The sequence below is a fragment of the Nicotiana tomentosiformis genome, chromosome 1 (genome assembly GCF_000390325.3).
Source record: "Nicotiana tomentosiformis chromosome 1, ASM39032v3, whole genome shotgun sequence".
NCBI classification, from domain to species: Eukaryota; Viridiplantae; Streptophyta; class Magnoliopsida; order Solanales; family Solanaceae; genus Nicotiana; species Nicotiana tomentosiformis.
In genome coordinates this window covers 124,462,448-124,481,216 of record NC_090812.1, presented here as the reverse complement: position 1 = coordinate 124,481,216, position 18,769 = coordinate 124,462,448, and the positions used below count along the sequence as shown (strand labels likewise).

The window sequence follows — 18,769 nt, the reverse complement described above, 5'->3', positions numbered from 1 at the left end:
GTTGTGCGTTTTCTAGTTTTGTTTGTATCATATGGATCATGCCAAAAGGAAATAAAGGATAGCCTTAACATACCTGAGCCGATTCTCTTGACAATCCCTCTAACACACGTCAATTGCGACAAAACACGTAACGACAGATCGAAGTAGGGAAAATCCGTATGATATTCTTGAGAAAGATTGTACCATGCTCTCTTAGAATTGCATCTCACGCTGATGTAGCATTATAAGGGTTCATATGAACTTTTGGTGAAGCTACATCTGTTACCTTACAAACATATACATTTCCTTTTAATGACATATGTAGGTGTCTTTATCATAGGTGTGGGCCCCACTTTACGTGATGACTTAGCCAACAAATTTCCTAAATATGCCACCTAGCCCTAGCCAAAAGAGTCATTGTTACCTAAATCCCTTGCTGCCACGTTGGGTCTCCAGTAAGCTTGTCCAAAAATTCTAATTACTTTGTTACTCTCCCATTAAAAATCAATAATTAACCAATTATTCACATAATTAAGAATTATCTCAAATTACTTAAAATAGTAATCACCTTTAACACACTTTATATACATTACTATCATAGTCATGTGGCACCTTATATGACACTAGTCCATAAATATCTGATATTATAGCTTTGACCGTATTTTATCTCAAATTGGCAACCTTTAACGAAACTCATTTTATTTGATTTGTTTACCCTCTAACCTTCACGGCATTTACTTATCCCCTGTTATAAATAGCATAAATACTTATAACCTCAAAAATAATCTCATTCTCGAGCTTACGCCGATTAACTTACGACGAAATTTTAACGTGCGAAATGCGGGATGTAACAAAGAGCTAGTAGTGTTGAATTTCGATTGTAGGATGATATGAAGCTTATGCACCCTAAATATTCGATAAAATATCGTAGTGAATCCAATTCTTGGTTTATTGATTCAATTGTGATCCAAACCATTTATACAATGTAGATTATCATTCATAAAGAGTACGGGAACTCGTGAGCTATCGCTAGCCAATCAACAAAGGTATGTTAAGGCTATCCCTTTTTTCCTTTTGGCATGATCCATATGATACAAATGAAACGAGCAAACGCACAACTATCATAAATGCCTCTACTCATAGAAGTACTAGGGGTGCCTATGTTCTTGATTCCCCATGAGTCTTATTATTATATCTTCTGTTCATGGGTCTCAGAAAAATACGTAGTTGATAAAGTTTATCCGAAGGCATATTGATCTTACGGCATACCGAAAAATCTTATTAACTTACTTCTTATGCATTACTTCTTATGTATGTATGTATATGGGGTATGAGGACAGGTTATGGCATTATATACATACCACCACCTGATCAGCTGGTATACGTTGATGATTTTGCGCAATGAGGTCGAGATGATATGATGGGATGCCCTCAGAGGCTTGATGATGTTATGTACGTATATACTTATGCATTTATACGCACATGCATGACATTATAAATGTTTCAGGATTCACAAAGCTATTTAAACTCACAGGTGGAATTCTTTACCCTATGCTTCTTTTATGTCTTTTATGTACATTATTTCATGCCTTACATACTCGGTACATTATTCGTACTAACGCCCCTATTGCTTGGGGCCTGCGTTTCATGCCAGCAGGTGCAGGTAGACAGGCTGACGGTCCCCATTATTAGGATCCTTGCTCAGCGAGAGTTGGTATGCCCCATTTGATCTGGAGCTACTTTTGGGTTTTGGTACGATATGTTTGTATACATATATAGGTATGGCGGGGCCCAGTCTCGTCCCTTACAAAGTTGTACACTCTATTAGAGGTCTGTAGACAGTCATGTATAGTTGGATAGTATGTGGCTTTGTCGGCTTCTAGTTTTGGATATATAGTTGTCTATAGCAGCCTTGTCGGCTCGTCCTATCATATTTCGCATGTATATGTATATATGTCTTTTGGACATATTTTCCTCACGTATGTTATTCACGTGATTCAGTAGTTTATTGCCAGACGTTATGCATGACCTACACTTATTCCATATTTTATCTTAGACGTATGCTTATGGGTGTTTGATATCTAGGTTCGGGTACTCGTCATGGCTCATCGGTTTAGGTTGTAACATGAGTGAAACAACAATATAAGGGAGTTAATCAACTTATGTATTTTGTAGTTATATTATTTGTACCATAAATATGTAGAATTTTTGTGTTAAACATGTTAATATTTTGTGTTACCATTAACGTATGTACAAAATTTACCCTGATCCAGGATGGTTTGATCATCCTCTCTTCCAATGCAGAAATTCATATCTTGTCCTTTGTTACTATCCGGTTAAGGATACGGGGGATCGAATTGCTAACCATTGTAGCAATATCTATGTTAACTGTAGAGCAGCACTCATACAAGTAGATTTGCATAGCGAGGGGAAAACCTCAAAGAAGATAAAAATGCACAAATGGGGTCAACTTATACCTAACAGACTGAAGAAAATGTGTATAAGCATCTATACCCCATGAGAAATTTGCATACTGCCCTGAGTCAACCAAATAGAACCGAAAGTGGTCTATCAAACCATTCTCTTTATTTGAAGGACAGAGGAAGAACTCTATAAGATACAGAATACATAGCTTGACTGCATCCTCATCATTCATCCAACTACGACTACAAATAATTTGTTTCAGGTACGACTTCTCAACTTTTTCCTTGTTCGAAAAATAACTCCTCATTGTTTTACTATCATATTTAGGTGTGTACCCAAAGTCTGTTACTTCTGTAACACATTTGAGGCCGGTAATAAGAGCAAACTCCTTCAACCAAAGTTCAGCCACTGACCCTTTAGCTCTGCTGGAAAAAAATATCAGATCCATATGTGTTCAATTCATACTTTATCAGAAGGTGAATTACCTGATTTTGGATACATATTTTGGGCATGCTAAGAAAGTGCCCAAAATATGTCTTCTTAAATAGTTTTTCCCTTATCAGACAATAATACCTTGATTTGCGTAGGAACAACAGGGTATGATAATATTTGAAACCTAGTGAAGTCATAATCACTATCATATGGTGCAAAACATATCCGATTCTGCATGAAAAGAAAAATAAGTTAATAAAACATGTTTAAAGATTAAAAAAAACATAAGAACAATATTGCTATGATTTATCTACAGACAAAATGACAGTAATACATTGGAGACAATTAAATGACAAATTAAAAATAAATAAAATAATTAAACTATAATGCAACTACAAAAAACTGACAGTCCTCTGTTTACACAAAATGTATTGAACAAGAAAATTATAAAGTAACCTACATTTAGAACAGTGGGGGAAAAATAACTACCAAACATAATAGTTACAATTAATATCTACAAGAGAATAAACGTTAACCAATAAAACAAACTACGTCATGAAATACATACCCTAACAAAATTATTTCAAATATTATACAACAAATCTGTAATTGCAAAAATATTTAGAAAAAATTGTAAACAACAAGATATATACACAACGTAGACAAAATTTCTACAATAAAGGAACAAAAAGAAATAGGTATCAGGATGAGCATGAAAATAACTTTTTTACTAAAACTAAAATACAAATATTGTAACTACTACAATTTTACCTTTTTAAAGACTGTTGGGGTATGTGTTTAGGATATTTATGAACCTTCTTCATTTTTGAAGGTTTTCCAGCAAGAGAAACCTTGGATATGTTTTTGCAGATTTGAGAATCACTTCTTCATCCACTAAATTGTCATCACCAACGATTTCTTTGCCCTTCTGTTTTACTGATTTAGCAAATGACGATCCTTCAGTAGCATCCCTGTCATGTTTTAATTTTTTTTGCGCCTCTAACCTAGCTTCACGAGGGGTAAGCTGGGACTTTCTTTCTGGTGTTGTATGTCGGGATTTCATCATTGTTTTGGGTGAATCTTGAGAGAAAGCACCCATATCAAATGTAGGAATTTCACCATCTCCTGAATCAGTAGATTTTTAGGGCTTTTCGTCAGAGTTCCTTTCTTCTTCATCGAAAGGGAAGAAATTGTTGATGAACTAAGGATTCCGTTTAAGTAATATCTCTCAACCCTAGAATCTTGAGAGAGAAATCAAAAGTTTTGAGAGAGAAAATGGAAAATCTTTTGAAAAAATATGGAAATAAAGTGTTAATAGAGGTAGAGATGTTCAGAAGCGTGGAGGTGTAGGTTAAGAAACGTGGGGGGTGGGGGGGAGTGGGATATATACGTTAGATACAGTATAGCATGAAAAACGGGTGTAATTGATATCTCATTTAATTCTTAAAATGTATATAATTCGTAAATTGTATATGCCCATGTAATTAAGTTAAAACTTGAGTAGGGAGGGTAAAAGGCTTCATATAGTGTATAGCTTGGTAAAAATCCCTAGAATGTTTACCTAAATATGTTTAATTATAAATTTAATACCACTTTTAAAGAGGTTCCTATTTAATTATATATCATAACAATATTTATAATTTGTATACAAATTCATAGTAAAAGATTATCCCTTAATTATAGCTATTAATTGTAGAATAAATGTACCACCCACGCCTACCCCTCTCCTCTCCCATCCCCCACGTCTCTCAGCTAACCCCCATCCCTTTAACCATGTCAATTTAGGGCCCGTTTGGCCATAAATAAATTTTACTTTTTTTGGAATCAGTGTTTGTCCATAAAATTTTCAATTTCACTTGAAGTTGAATTTCGGAATTTTTAAGAAATTTGAAAATCTCCAAAAAAGTTATTTTTCAAAATTTTCATTTCAAACCACTTACAAAAATTCAAAAACAACTCCAAATTGTATTCATGTCCAAACACAACTCTAATTTTCAAATACCATTTTCACTTTTTTTTTTCTTTTACTTTTTTCCAGAATTTTGCAATTCTTATGTCCAAACGTCCACTTAGGGTGTGTTTGGTATGAAGGAAAATATTTTTCGGAAAATATTTTCTAATATTTTCATGTTTGGTTAGCTTAAATATTTTGGAAAATATTTTCCTCATCAACTCATTTTCCTTTGAAGATTAGGTTTTGCAAAATTATTAATTATTTGAATTTGATATTGTTTTGAACAATTAGGAATATTCTTTGCATTTTATATCTCAATTTTGAGAAAATTTGGTGAAAATTAAAGTTACTTTTGGTTGAACTTCAAATTGATACTCGAAGAGAAAGGAGAACAGTATTGTATAAATAAGTTGTATGCATTTTGTATGTTATTTATATATCCAATGTATCATTGAACATACAATGGCATATACACGACAAATAAAATACATACAATCGACATACACAATATTATAAAAACATAATTGTATGCAAGTTGTATGTAAATTGTATATTTTAATTGAATTTTTATATAACAAAGAAATATGTGCAAATTATATACAAGTTGTATGTTTTGATCGGATTCTACAATAAAATTTTTGTATACAAGTTGTTTGAAACCCCAAAAATTATATGTAAAGTTGTATGCAAATTGTATGTTTTGACTGGATTAATTCATCTGGATGGAACTCTTGCCACCATCTGCTCTAACCTAGTACCTCGATCACTAACGGTAAGCATCCTTGTCCAATTTCTAGCTATTCATCCCAAAGGAGGTCAGGTGAAAGAAGCTAGAAAGCAAAAAAAGCTGATTGTTGTTAATTCTAGCTGATTACGACAATTTGATTTAAAGTGTGGTTGATCGATGTTTGATTGATAACTAATTCATGATCCAGCTAGTTAATTTTGACCAATTCCTTGAGACTTTGAACTATGCCTTAAGCTTATTAATTTGGATGTAGCAGAAGAAGACAAAGGTGAAAGGGTAAATGGGGAGAGGAGAAATTTTAATCAGAACTGACGATTCGGTAGATGACGTTTTTAAAGAGAAAAATTAAATTACTAAAGAAAGCCATAAAACTAGGAGTGCTTCACTGCTTTGTGATGAGTTTTCAAGTTCTTGGTAAGAATCACACCTTAGTTTGTTAATTAGAGATAAACAGGGGATATTCTGGGTGCCGAATATCCCCTTGCCTTACTGCCATAATTTTCTTGAATTTTGAACCCCATCTACCTTACTGCCTCGCCTGCCCTGCTCAAATACAGCAATCTCTAAACTCTAAATTAATCATTTCATGCTAAGCCAGGCAAATAGTTAGTATGGACAACATTTGAAGTTGAAGTTAGCAAACAATTATTTGCAAATGAAAAAGTTCGTGCAAATTTTGGTGACCAAAGGTATACACAGTAACTTCATGGAAACAGGAGATAGATTCGGTTATTTTGTCAAACCAAAGGTAGAATTTAAAAATTGCTATGTTTCTAAAGAGAAACGTATTTTGTAACTCAGCGTGGCAGAATCATTTGAGCATGATACAAGATAGAACAAAATAAGTATGTCAAACATTTTCGAACCAACATATACAATTTATAAACACAACATACAACAATGCCATTCACAACTCAATGAAGCATAAAATTTTCAGAGACCCCAAAAGAAAAACTTATATATGAATACAGGACACTAGAAACTCCTTAAAGTGCGTTAACCTTCAACAGTGACTTCAGCTGTAATAACAACAGCGTTTGACGGTTGAACTGCATTTTCGTCTGCTGGATTCATCTCGTACTTTTCATCAGCTGGTTTAACATGCATGTCTTGTGCATTTTCTTCACAAATATTCTCCTCCAAGTTCTTGACTTCAGCAGCTTTTGATTTTGTTCCAACAGCTTTCGCTTTAGTTTTAGCAGTTGAGGAACTTTTCGTCGGCTTCTTGGTTTCAATAGGCTTCCCTTTTGAAACACCAGTAACATTATCACTAGTTGACAGCAAGGCCGTGGGTGACTTTACCTGTTCTTTGACAACTCTTGGACTCAAACACGATCCTCCACTTTCAGAGCTGTTGGTTGTCGATGTGGAGTTCTTATTTCTTCCAAGCTTAGGAGATACAGCACGTGTTGTTGGTATCTGTATGATCAAGAAAATTATCATGTGTGCTACTTTTATAAATTCAAGTTAACAGGAAGAGAACATGATGAGTCATGAAATCTTAAAATGTAACCTGGAAGCTAATATGGGGTAGCCTTAAAACTCTGTTGGCATATACTTAGTAACTAAAGCATTCTATTGCAGGATAAGCACTAGTAAAATGTGGAAAGGGAAAAGGAACACGCCATATCATTAGATGAACACACAACCCTTATCATCCAGCGGGATCTCTCGAATGTCCTTGAAAGAGAAGCAGCAATGGTCATTCAAATGAAGTATCACAATCAAAGAGCGACCTGACATATCAAAAGTATACTAGCCTTTTGTAAATACTTAAGTAGTACCTTCTTAAAACCATCTTTATGACTGGAAACATAAACGAGCGCAATTATACCTCAAACTATGTCAGATTTGAAGAAAAATTGATATGCTTCTTTATTAGATAAATAAGGTTTATACAACAGTTTTCAGGTATTGCAAGTAATGCATTACTACTTATTCATTTATGGCTATCAAAGTCCAATACTATCTACAATTGTCATTTTTAAGGAAAGAAAAATCCATCAGCATAGACCCCATTTTGGTTTTGATATCAAGAAACAATCCCAATCCGCAACATTCGAGTTTTGAACATTATCTCTAAAAGTACAAGTATCTCATGCTAACGAGCAACCATGTTTACAAACTTTGAACTTAAAAAGGAATATGCCACCTTTTTCATCCTTGTAGCATAAACAAATAAGTATTTTAGGAGAAGAGCATTTAGTTAACAGAATTTCAGGCAGTGCCATGCCAGTAAAGTGTTTTCCAAGTCTTGTAATTTCATCATAAACACTGCATAAAAATTGCAGTCATGAAATCAGCATCTTTTTAGCTCTGCTCATTGAACTCAAGAATTTCTATCAATAAAGCGTACTGATGATACTTATCACATTAGTTGGCAGCACATTTATTTTCTTAAGGGGGCGGGGGGTCGCTATTACGTATCCCTGCTCTCTCAAGTTCCCATTCATGAACATGAGATCATTTTTTCCTCAAGCATCCACTAAGATAATGTAGATGCATAAAAATATAGGAAAAGCTGGAACTCAGCATCAAAATCAATGGAAAAAATAACAAAGCAACTGAGACAAGTAACTGGGAACTTGAACATGTAGAAATCCTAGTACAATTCAGCAGTTACGCATCCTATCCATGCGCCTTTACTGCAACGGGTGGATCCCAAGGATGGCCAATGCCTATGCCATCAGTGTGAGGGCATCCTGTCGGGCGAAGTGGGGTGGATCCCCAAGATGGCAAATGTCTACGCCATCAATATGAACTACTATCTTGAAAGGATTTCGAAAGTTAAAACCGCTCTACTAGCAATTACATCTTGTTAATTTCTGAAGTTAAGAAAAACTTTAACATGTCAAGACATGCTGAAGATGAAGGTTTTTCAGGTTAGAGGATGTCAAAACTAACACATTAATGTGTTTTCTGAAAGTTAGGAACCAGTGTGTCAACAAAGAACACCCCTGTTCTCTTTTCGAATTAAGATCAACACTTTACCTTCCTTAGCTCAACTTTTGGAGGGGGTTCCTTGTAAAAGCTTGGCATTGGTGTAGCTTTAAATGTCAAGCTCTTCCTCAGTTGCTTTATCTCCGCCTCTTGGTTTTCCTACATTCAAAACCCAACTTCAATTTTTTTTTAAAAGGCTTGGGAGAGACTAGATCTTAAATAGTTAACCAGAAAAAGTACAGTAATATATTTTGAACCAACCTTGGATTTTGCTTGCATGTTATTCTTTTCCTCTTCCTTTGCCTGTATCTTCTCTTCTATCTTTGCCAAGAACTAACAAAGAAAGAAACTTTGCACTTGAGCTTTGCATAAAAAATCACATTCCCTCATTGGTAAAGAAGAAACAAGTGCGAACTACAAACCTCCTTCCGCTTTTCAGCACGTTCTTCCAACCTGAAAGAAAATCCAGCAATACTGGCCCTTCGTTGTCCACGAGGAGTGGTACTTCTGGTAACAGCAGAAATAAAAGTAGATTTAATTGGCCTAGAACACTAAAGATGATGAACAAACCAATGGAACAACAGAATGACAACAGTGTAAAGAGAAAATCAGTACGAGGAAGTGGTAGAACGAGCATCCTCATCCTCTTTAAGAGGCAGCAATGCAGCTTTAGTAGGTTTTTTGTTTTCGTCATTTGATCTGCAGTAGGAAGAAATAACTTAACTAAAGAAAAGTTCTTCGGCAAAATGAAACATAATATAAAGTAAAAACTTCGATTCTAAAGGCAACAAGTGTAGACCAAAAAAACTTCATAAAAATGCAAGCAACAAATTCACTTACACTTCAGATGTAGCTTTCTTTGCACTTCCACCGGCCGGAAGAGATTTCCCGGACTAATAGACAAAAACAGGTTAGAGACATAGTGAGATAAAGCATCCATTAAACAAGTCAAAGGCAAAATATTATAAGGGTCAATACCATAGACTGACGGAGACTGGGAACGGCTGCAATAGTTGTCCTTCTGCTGGTTGCAACACCTCCATTTGCGTTTGCGTTCTTCAATACTCCAGCTGATATACCCTTCGGATTCAAACTAGAAGCTGATGATCCCTTAGAAAGTGAAGTCTCATTTTTAAACCCCTTTGTTTTCAATTCCTTGGCATCTGATTTCTTTGGGTAGACATCAATGCTCTTCCTCATTACATCGGAACTATTACCTCTTGCAGGGAACGATAGACTTTGTGATATACTTGCCTTTTTCGAACGAGTCAATGCAGCTGTGCCTCTTAAACTAGCCTGATCCTTAGCCATTTTATTGTTCTTTGTAGTTTCATCACTAGCAAGCTTTCTTTGACTTGATGTTTTGCTCTTTGGAACATTCCCAGACAATTCAGTTTTGACATTAGGTGTTACATTAGCCTTCTCCTCATTTGCATTGGTTTTTTCACTCACATTCTCCTTCACACTGACATTCTTTTCAGCCACAACAATCTTTTCCTCTTCAACTGGAACCCCATTTTCGGACTCCATTTATCTAAAATATCTAAAGTAACACACACAAAAATGCACAAGAAATCTGGAATTTTAGGTTGAATCAACAAGGGCAAGACAAACTACAAAAGCCTAAATCCAATTTAACCAGCACAAAACTTCCATACTGAAAAAATCTTCCCAAACAAGTCACTTTCTTCCAAAATATCTTCAAATAAAACGACAAAACACATAAATGTGAGAAAAAAGAAAGATTTTCAATTCTTGTTCTCAGATAACCAGAATTTCAACCATCTAGACTCTTTACACTGACAATCAACAAACAATTCAAGAACAACCAAACAGGGCATAAAAGGTAACCAAAAATGAATACCAACCTCGTAAAATCCCATAAAAGTAAGAAAAAGACAAAGATCCAACAGAATTCAAAACAGTAACAAAGAGTGAAAGGCTACAGTCTTGAAAACCAACATAACCAAAGGAATATGATGAGAGGAAGGAGGGTACAGTACCTTTTGTCTGATTGGTGACAAATTGTGCTTCTTGAATAGTACAAACAATTATGATTTGAGAATTCAAATACTACTTTGGAATGAAAAGTTAGTTAGAAATATTAGAAACAGAGGACATACAGACAGAGTAGACGGTGGTGTCCAGTGGAAGTTAAAAAGGTATAGGCAAGTTCTTTTTTCTTTTTCCTTTTTTTCTCCAAAGGGGATGGAATTGTGGATTGATTCAATTGGTAAAATGACCTCTCTTTTTTGTCTTGATCAGAAAAGAAGAAAATAAGGGAGAAGTAGAGAAAGAGAGAGAATGTGAAACCTTTTATAATACTCTTTCCGTTTTATTTTATGTGATACAATTTAATTGGATATGAGTTTAAGAAAAAAATTATAATTTAAAACAAGTCATATATATTTATATAGTTATAAATCATATCATTAGAAATAATATTTAACCTAAAATTTAGCTTTAAATTAATCAATTAAAATTTAGGTCACAAGCAATCGAATTAGACCAATTTAACTTAACTCTTCGATGAATTAGAAATGATTGTAATAGAAGATAAAAGACAATAAAATAGACAATTGCACTTAAAGAAGGGTAAAGAGATTCTTATAAATAAAACAGTGATCAGTGTTAGTGGAACGACCCATTTGTATATACACATTACTCTCTCCGGTCCACAATTAATAATTTTTTGGTATTTTTTTATGGTCCAAAATATCTGTATTTTTCAGATTTTAAGAATGAATTAATTATTTTTTTCTTACATTGCCCTTGGAGTAAATAGTGTTGGAGTATATGTTATGAGTGTTTATGTGAAGAGATAGTAAATGTTAATATGATCAATTTCATTACTAATTAATGTTAAAATGTGAATTTCTTAATCTGTATGAAAACAACCAAAAAAATTACTTATTGTAAACCGGAGGAGTAATATTTAAGGAAGTAAAAGGAGACCAAGGTAGTTTTTGGATAGGCTTGGCTTCATTAATTATATAGATTACTTGTTTTTCCTTACATTAAGAGTTGGAATATCGAAGGGAATATCCATTATCTATTACAGATTAATGAATACAAATACCTGAAATTATTAGACATGAAAATATAAGTTTGATAAAGAGAATCAAGTTCTAATATGGGAGGTAATCATCTGATAAACCTAAATTATTTTTCTGTTATGTTTAAACGTATAAGTGTTATATATGTTCTTTTGTTTGAGTATTCAACATAAACTTTGGTAACTTACTCTTAAAATAGCAATAATAGTATACATGTCATCTCAATAATTAAACCACCAGCTGATTATTGTATCCATTAATGGATAATTTTGTGATTATTATTTAGTCCCAAAGGTCAGCATGTGGAGGACACGTCTGTGATAATCTAATATCCATGTCAAGAAGAGTATAAAAGATTTTTCAAATATAAAAAGAGCTAATAATATTACTAATCAATTAGCCAATGCTTTCATTTTGTTGGACAGGGTCATGCAACTTTTCCAATTATTTAATATCTTGAAATTGTCTTATTATGTGATGACAAAAGAATCCTAAGAAAGCAAGGAATCCGACCTATATCTTACTAATAAATTAAAATCTGACCTGTATAATTATATATCTAAAAGAAGGTAAATGAATGAGAAGTATGGTTTTTGTTTTGTATTTCTTGCTGATTCAATAATGCATGCTTCCAACAACCAAGAGATCTTGTCAACAATATATTTTATTATCTCTTTGCAAGACTTGCACATACTATTAAATAATTCTGACTCTCATCACAATCTTACCTATCGAGGAAGCCAAAGATAATTCAGAATTTAAAATTTATGAATTTCTACAAATTCTTCAATTAATACATAATAATTTTGAGTTTATAATTAATATTTATATATATTTAGTGAATTTTTTTAATATATATATATATATAGAGAGAGTGTGTGTTTGAAAAAAAAAAATTCCCGTAAACTTGTATGAAACACCGGAAGAAGGTAGTACCTTTTCTGTTTGAAAAAGATGGAGCAAAAAATGTTTGACTCGAACATTGCCGAGTTGATAGTTTCTTTTTTTGCAATTTCATAAAAACCATTAATAGATGACAAAATGTTGGGTACCACATCCTATTTAGCAATCAACATCCTTAGTTTTGACGTATTATCATGAAATTTGATTTGTAAACAAAAGAGCGATTTGAGTACAATAATCCGTTCTTTTACTTAGGAGTAAATTCTAAGATTAGAAGTATGATAATCTCACTTCTTTTGTCTCACGACTAATTTCAATGTTAAAACTCTAATGAATTTTTTCAATATTTGGGATAGACATGCTTGAATTGTTCAGTTTTATAAACCGTATCATGGGAAATTTCCAGTAACATGAATTAGTTTCTGAAAAAAACATTTTCCTCGAAATTCAGTGTTTGGTTGGAAGTTGGAATATTTTAAAAAAATTATTTATTAAAGATTAATTATAATGTTAACAAATGGGATATTGCACTCAAAATCTTAGCAGTTCAATTGATTGGCTACATGTACTTTCATGTTGTTAGCTAGAATTCAATTTTCCACCTTGTTATTCCTTCTCTATTTTTTTCTCCCTTATGTATAATAAAAGATTTTTTTTAAAAATGGAATGGTACCCTTATGAAAATTTTTAGTATTAAAAAATAATAATCCCTTTGTCCAAAAATTAAGAAATAAAAATAAATAAAAAATAAATAATTATTTGTGTGATTATAAATCATCTCCTCTAGGTCCAAACAAAGAGCAGCCAATGATTCAATGCTAAATTACATCCCTGTAGGAGAACGTGCGTATTGAGTCTGGTTCTGGAATTTGGAGGGGCCTGTCACCTTTGTGCATGCAGCCTACGTGGCACTACCACAGAACGTGATCGGGTCCCACGTTTCTCAATTTCTTCCTTTCATTCGGGGCCCATCCCTAAACGTGTTCCAACAACCGTTTCGCGGCGTGAGTTGTCAGAACGTGCCGGGACTTGATCCTACGGCGGATTTGTTCGGTGTGAAGGCATCACAGCCGTAGATTTGGAGTCAAATCATTTTCTCCGTTTGGAAAAATTATAAGTGTATGGGATTTTGTGGATGGTACGTTACGTTGTATTCAAGATTTATTAAATATAATTTCTTAATGGAACTATTCAATTAAAAGGAACTTTATAATTTTATACTTTAATTTATATCAAAAGAGGAACAAAGATTCCATTTACATGGAAGATACGAAATATACTAGTACCTCCACTCCTTTTCTCTTTTCCTTTCTACACATCGATCAATTTTACTCAATTATTCTTAGTTTAACATGATTTATTCATACTCGTTTGTTTTGATTTGGTTAGTTAACTTAAATCATTAACCAATCAAATTGAAACAGTAATAATATCATGTTTAATTACCAAAACTTGTAATTGTAAACATGAAGTTTTTTCATTGACTTTCTAATTTTACTTGGATACCATGTCATTTGGCATGCAAAATGATCGGATTGGCTCCTTCATTTGACTCCGCGCTCCACATCATGACACATGTTTTGACCTTTAGGATAAGATGACATCCAATAGTGAGCTCATCATTTATAACCCAAATAAATAGAATAGCCCGATAAATTTAACTTTTAAATAAATTAATATTTATTTATTTGATTTAAATAACCGATTCAATAAAATTTAAATGTCCCCTCGATTCAACAAAATATATCAAATAATTTTGAAGTATTTCTTGAGTTCATGTCTTGCTCTTTAAATATAGTGGTTTATATGGCCTTTGGTCCGCAAAATCAAAATACGGAACATAATTCTCTTGAGAAGTGGTAGATAGCGATACATTTTTATATCCGAAGGTTCAAACACTTTATATTTTCGGATGTGATCCAAACAAGTCTTATTTATGATTTGTGTTTACCCGAAAAACGGATGGAGTTAAATTTATATGTAGTTCTAAGAATACCTGGTATAACTTGATACGAATTGAAAAGATAAGTAGAAATATATCGAATATTGACTGTAAAAATGAATGAATACCAAACCAATTTGAGTAAAGAATGGTTGATAAATGAACAATATGAATCAATGTCCAAAGCCCAAAAAGGGATAATATTTGCTATATGTATGTAAATCTCAATAATCTCTGGATGTGAGGGTGTCTCAATGTATTTCAATGTCCGTTTCACAAATGATAGTCACTCTTCATATAGTAGAGGAACCCTACTTTGGATATAATTAAAAATACATAGTGGGGATCCCCATGATAGATTAGTTAATTAGCTTTTCCTTGATTTCCGCCGAGATTCTCTTCCCTAGTGCAGTTACAACGACTCTTTGTCTCTTGGCTCGATCTCGATCTTGGTCGGTCTCGGTATTGGTCGGTCTCTGGGTCTCGAGCTTGATCAGTCTTTGGGACTCGAGCTTGATATTAATTGGTCTCTGGGTATCGATCTCGATATTGACTCGAGCTCGGTATTGATCGGTCCCTGGATCTTGAGCTCGATAACTCAACTTTACATCACAGCTTGAAATTATAATGTCGACCCTCGGTCCATCATGCTCCCATCTTGACTAATTACATGAATGGCAAACTTGATTTTGACTGTATACAGATAGTCCACTCGTTTCTCGGAAAGAAGGTGGTGAGAAACGATATAATTTTTCAACCTCTGACTAGATACATACTGACGTCTGCGTCGAGCCCGATTGTGACGTATGTGACAAATGTCTCGTCGGTCCAGTTATCAAGGCATTAAATGCATGTCAGTCGATGGTCGGCCACTACCAATTTTGAACCGTCACTGTGAAATCTATAAATAGCCCCTTCTTCATCATTTCAAACTTTTACCTTCAAATCTCTTCTTATTTTAATCTTCACAGTTCTTCGTCTTCCCCAAAGCTCTTTATTCCCAAGTTTTGGATTTTCTTTACATGTTCTTCTCAAAACACGAAATACCTTACTCTCCCTTCTTCTTTGTTCACAAAAATTTAGATGGCAAAAATATCTAAAACTGTTCCGCAGAAAGAGGCTGCTTCCTCATCTCGGCCGGCCGGCAAAAAAACAACGGTGGAGCCACGCCTTGAAGAACTTGTTCCTAGGGGGTGTGTTATTGATTTCGATTTTAAGGTCGAGAAACCCTCATCGATGGATGGTCGATGTTAGCCGGTATCGAGATATATATACTCGATACCAAAAAACCTTCTTGACCTGGTAAAAAAGGACTGCCATTGGAAAAATAAAGAGGTTGTGATACCAGCACCGGAGGAGGCGATTACTACCCACGTGGAAGGGTACCTTAGTATTTACACTTACCCTTTTACGCTGGATCCCCTCGATCCGATCATCATCAATTTTTGCAAGAAGTACCAGGTGACCTTTTGCCAAATTCATCCTTCTTTCTGGAGGATCGTGATTCTGCTCCATTTCTTTGTGAGCAAAATCGATGGGCTTTCGTTTACCCTCAACCACCTCGTAAGATTATATAGTCCTCAGCTTTATTGAGGTAGGCTGATAAAGCTTCATCGCCGGGCCACCAAGTCTTTTGCCTTGAGCATAGATGAAGACACAGATCGAGGTTGGATGGGCCGGTTTGTTTGGGTGAAGACTTCGGACCTGATCCCAGCTGAGAGTATGCTATTTCTCGAGAAATGGAATATGAAGCGTAAGTATGATCTTCTTTTATATTTTGTTTGTTGTTTTACTTCTTCCCCCTTTCTTATCAGTATTTTTCTCGATGCAGTCGTTGTTTGGATGCCGGGTGCAGTTCCCCATCTTGAGAACTGGGTCACGAGCCTGGTTTCGACGTCAAAATACGCCGAGCGCGCATGGCGTGATTTGTCAAAGGGCCGTTGGGAGGCTCGTACTCACGGTAAGCCTTCAGCTTGGATTACCGACTTGCCAATCGTTCGAGGCGACATATTTGCCCGAAGCATGAGTTTTTCTTATTTTTCTCCTTTTGCAGGTCTTGAAAAGGATGCAGCTATGAGGCCCCCGTCCGGTAATGAAGAAGTGTTATCGTCGGTCTCGAAATCGGGGAAGGAAAATAAGAGAAAAAAGACCTCGGACTCCGAGGGTTAAAAACCTAAGAAGAGAGTGGCCCGTAAACCCAAGAGGATCACAATCCCACTGTCTATGGAGTCAGTCCAAAGACTAAGGGACGAAGAAGAAGAAGAAGAAGAAGAAGAAGGTGATTCCGGGCTGGTGGCCCGTGCTCAAAATACTCCGGTACCGGTGGGAGCTGATACCGCTCTGTCCAGGCTTGAAGAGGTCGAAGAGGAGATTCTGACCCAAGTTCCCGAGCCGAGGGCGACCGAGGATGTTTTACCTCGGGGTAAAGAGACCGTCGAAGAGGCGGTGAAGGAACCGAGCTTGAGGATTCACAAGACGGAGGCTGCACCCCGAAAAGCTTACTCGGGGCAATAGAGATCGGTGATGCCCCATCGCTTCCTTCGTTTTTGCAGTCGATGATACGTGACGCTCAGGCCATGGAGGCCTATCATGGGGAAGGAGCCCATAAAGAGGAAGACCCTTTCCGTGGTTATTTTATCGGGGTAGAAGATGTCACCGATCTTGGTGACTCGGAAGCTCCAAAGAAGAGCTCGGGCGAGGTGGGAGTGTCATATCTTTCAACGAAGCTCAACAAGACCTGAATCGGGTAATTTTATACTTTGTCTTTGTCAATTTCTACACTTTGTATTTTCTTTCCTTGTATAATTCCTTTTTTTATTCCTGTAGGCTTCTGCGCTTCATCACGAAGCATTCCTCCTATCCCGAGGGGAGCTGAGCCGGTATGAAGCCGAAGTTCAAAGTCTTACTGAGCAGAGAGATGTCTTTAAACTTCTCAGTGAGCGGAGAGAAGGAGAAGCAAAGGGACTTCGGGCTAAGCTAGAAGCAGCTCGGAAAGAAAAGCCGATTTGTCTGAGAAAGTAAAAAGAATTTTTGAAGCTAATGACACTGCCTTAGGCATGATGGTTAACAGTTCGGTTCCATAGGTCCAACAAAAGTTTGACGTGATCAGGCAACTTCGTGTTGAAGTAGACGTAGTGAGGGCGGAGGCTGAAGAGTGGAAAAAGAACATGGATCGCCTTGACTCAGAAAAGGAGGCCGCCCGAGCTCAACTGGCGTCGACTGAGACCCAACTCCGAAGTTTGAAAGAGAAAACCTCGATGCAGGATAAGAAAGTCGAGGAGTTCCAGTCTCGGTTGGGATCCGTAATTTCTTATCGAGAGAGACTGACCACAGAACTTGTAGTGGCCAAATCGGAGGTCGAGATAGCCACTGTTAATGTTGACGCAATGGTGGCCGTCTATCGGTCCGATGCCGAAGCTGCTCAAGTCCGAGCAAAAGAGGTTGTTGAAGCTGCTCAGGCTCGGGCAAACTGGGTTGCCGAGCATGTTAAATGCCAATCTCTAAGGGAGACTCTCGAAGAGATTCATGCTCGTGGCTTCGATCTTACAGCCAAGATCGAGAAAGCTAAGGAGCTTGAAGCTAAAACTAGAGTGATGGCTTTTCCCGATGATGATGATGATACCGGGAGTACGAGCGGATCTGAAAGTGAAGATCGTGATGGTCTTTTATAGAGAAATTTAATCGGGCCGTGTTGTTCTTGTAAATGATTTTTGACATGTAAAAATAACTTTTTCCCTTTTGTAGCTTCTGAATCTTTCTCCCCTTTTTGTTAATTTATACAAAGGTCAAAAAGTGCCTTAGCATGGAATAATTATTTGAAGGTCCAAGACTGAGATAGTAAGGACTGGTAGCAAGTACTGTGCTTAACCGTTTCTTATAGGTGTTCCCCGAGTGAATGTTCGAATTTGAACTGAGGCGGCTCTTGGGCTTGATAGATTGCCCCCAAGTGAGAATGATTGCTCGAACTCGAGTTAGAGTAGCCCTTAGGCTTTATGGTTGAGTGAGGATTTGCTCAAACTCGAAATAAGGTAGCCCTTGGGCTTTTGCACTCGAGTGAGGATTTGCTCGAACTCGAAGTATTGCAGCCTTTAGGATCTGTAGTCGAGTGAGAATGATTTCTCGAACTCGAAGTAATGGTAGCCCTTGGGCTTTGTAGTCGAGTGAGAATTTGCTCGAACTCGAAGAAAAAATAGCCCTTAGGCTTTATGGTTGAGTGAGTGTTTGCTCAAACTCGAAGTAAAAACAACCTTTAGGCTTTATGGTCGAGTGAGTGTTTGCTCGAACTCGAAGTAAAAAACAGTCTTTAGGCTTTATGGTTGAGTGAGTGTTTGCTCGAACTCGAAGTATTGCAGCCTTTAGGCTTTGAAGTCGAGTGAGAATGATTTCTCGAA

At 35.9% G+C, this 18,769-nt stretch overlaps 2 protein-coding genes across 3 annotated transcripts; one reads left to right on the top strand and one right to left on the bottom strand.

Moving 5' to 3' along the window:
* Window positions 1–6,340: 6,340 nt before the first annotated feature.
* LOC104102523 (protein WVD2-like 4) lies at window positions 6,341–10,619 on the bottom strand. Of its 2 annotated transcripts, none has more exons than XM_009610244.4 (8): window positions 10,481–10,619; window positions 9,456–10,020; window positions 9,318–9,370; window positions 9,093–9,176; window positions 8,900–8,984; window positions 8,739–8,810; window positions 8,529–8,636; window positions 6,341–6,956 (listed from the first exon to the last, which is right to left on the bottom strand). In XM_009610244.4, the coding sequence occupies exons 2-8, from the start codon at window positions 10,005–10,007 to the stop codon at window positions 6,534–6,536; spliced, it is 1,377 nt and encodes a 458-aa protein (XP_009608539.1). In that variant the 5' UTR covers window positions 10,008–10,020; window positions 10,481–10,619; the 3' UTR covers window positions 6,341–6,533. The 2 variants fall into 2 exon arrangements, with proteins under 2 accessions (XP_009608539.1, XP_009608540.1); XM_009610245.4 differs by having other exon boundaries at window positions 9,456–10,011; window positions 10,481–10,597.
* Window positions 10,620–16,601: 5,982 nt separating this feature from the next.
* Window positions 16,602–18,049, top strand: LOC138909141 (uncharacterized). The gene is made up of 4 exons (XM_070200313.1): window positions 16,602–16,823; window positions 16,931–17,077; window positions 17,205–17,395; window positions 17,488–18,049. Exons 1-4 carry the CDS (start codon window positions 16,602–16,604, stop codon window positions 18,047–18,049), a joined length of 1,122 nt encoding a protein of 373 aa, XP_070056414.1.
* The last annotated feature ends 720 nt before the right edge of the window (window positions 18,050–18,769 follow it).